The following is a 1,118-nucleotide window of genomic DNA, read 5'->3' as shown; positions in this document are numbered from 1 at the left end:
CCCGTACTGCTGTTCACGGTGCATGCGATGCTGAATGCCTTGCAGCAACAGCAGCAGCAAGATGCATCAGCGGAGCCCGTATACGCATCTCAGGAGGCAGCCTGTATTGATGGTACCCAGTTTGTCCAGCGCTTTGAAGCCGCGGTCCCGCTGATGCTCCCTCTAATCGCCGAGGTAAGTTTTGCCTTCATTTCCACACAACATGAGCGGCAGTTTCGAGCTGCTGTCGATACACTCAAAAGCAACAGCCGGCAGATGCACCTAGCAGCTGTGAAATTCGGAACAGCTGCCACTGACAACTGCAGCAGCAGGAACAACAGCAGTAGCAAGGAGAACCGTAGCGCAAGCAGCAGCAAGGGGAACACAGCAGCAGCAGCACCAGCTTATGAAGTAGACATCTCGTATCTCGGTTTATTAATCGCAGCAATGGGGGGTTTGCATGTGTTGTTTCGGTGTTTAGGAAATAAACCGAGTCGCTGATCCCGATCGTCTAGATCAAGAAGAGAGCCGGCGAGGATTGGCTGGGCAGCTGGACGGGAGTGAGGGGGGGGGTCTTTCAAGTTCTTCTGTAGCAAAGCTGGCGGATGTTAGCACGCACTCGAAGGTTGAGGAGGCCCAGTCACTGAAGGGGCCCTCTCTGCTGCTGCTCATAACCAAAGACAGCAGCATAGAGTGCCTCGCGGATCACCTGCTGCCATTTGTGTGGGGCCTCCTCACGGGGGCCTCATGCAAACGTGAGGGGTGGAGCAATGCTGCTGCTTTCTCTAGCAAATACGTCAATAGGGCTGAGGATCTGTTGATGCATTTCGTCTTTGGCGTTAGTCGCAATAACAAGATATCAATGGAAAAGAAACTACGCACAGTAAAACAACTCCTCATCCTCACTGTTGCAACCCTGCAGTTCCCTCTACTCCACCCCGTGCTGCAAGCTGAACGCAGCCTGAAGGAGTCTTTGTTGCTCCTGTCGAGGCAGCAGCTGCTCCTGCTTAGTCGCAAGAAACGCAACAAGAAACCCCACACTAACGCTGAACCCACCAAGGAAGCCCCAGCTGTCCCTGACAACAGCGACGCAGCAACAACAACAGCAGCAGCTGCTGCAACAGCAAAAGCAGCAGCAC

At 53.9% G+C, this 1,118-nt stretch overlaps 1 protein-coding gene across 1 annotated transcript; it reads left to right on the top strand.

The window, feature by feature from the left end:
- Positions 1–27: 27 nt before the first annotated feature.
- Positions 28–990, top strand: EMH_0099840 (uncharacterized protein; the record flags this gene model as incomplete). The annotated part of the gene is made up of 3 exons (XM_038022124.1): positions 28–174; positions 461–734; positions 947–990. The coding sequence occupies 3 exons, from the start codon at positions 28–30 to the stop codon at positions 988–990; spliced, it is 465 nt and encodes a 154-aa protein (XP_037877978.1).
- Positions 991–1,118: the final 128 nt, after the last annotated feature.

Source organism: Eimeria mitis, genomic scaffold, assembly GCF_000499745.2.
Source record: "Eimeria mitis Houghton genomic scaffold, Emh_scaff10884, whole genome shotgun sequence".
Taxonomy (NCBI): Eukaryota; Apicomplexa; class Conoidasida; order Eucoccidiorida; family Eimeriidae; genus Eimeria; species Eimeria mitis.
This window is presented reverse-complemented; position numbering and strand designations above follow the sequence as displayed.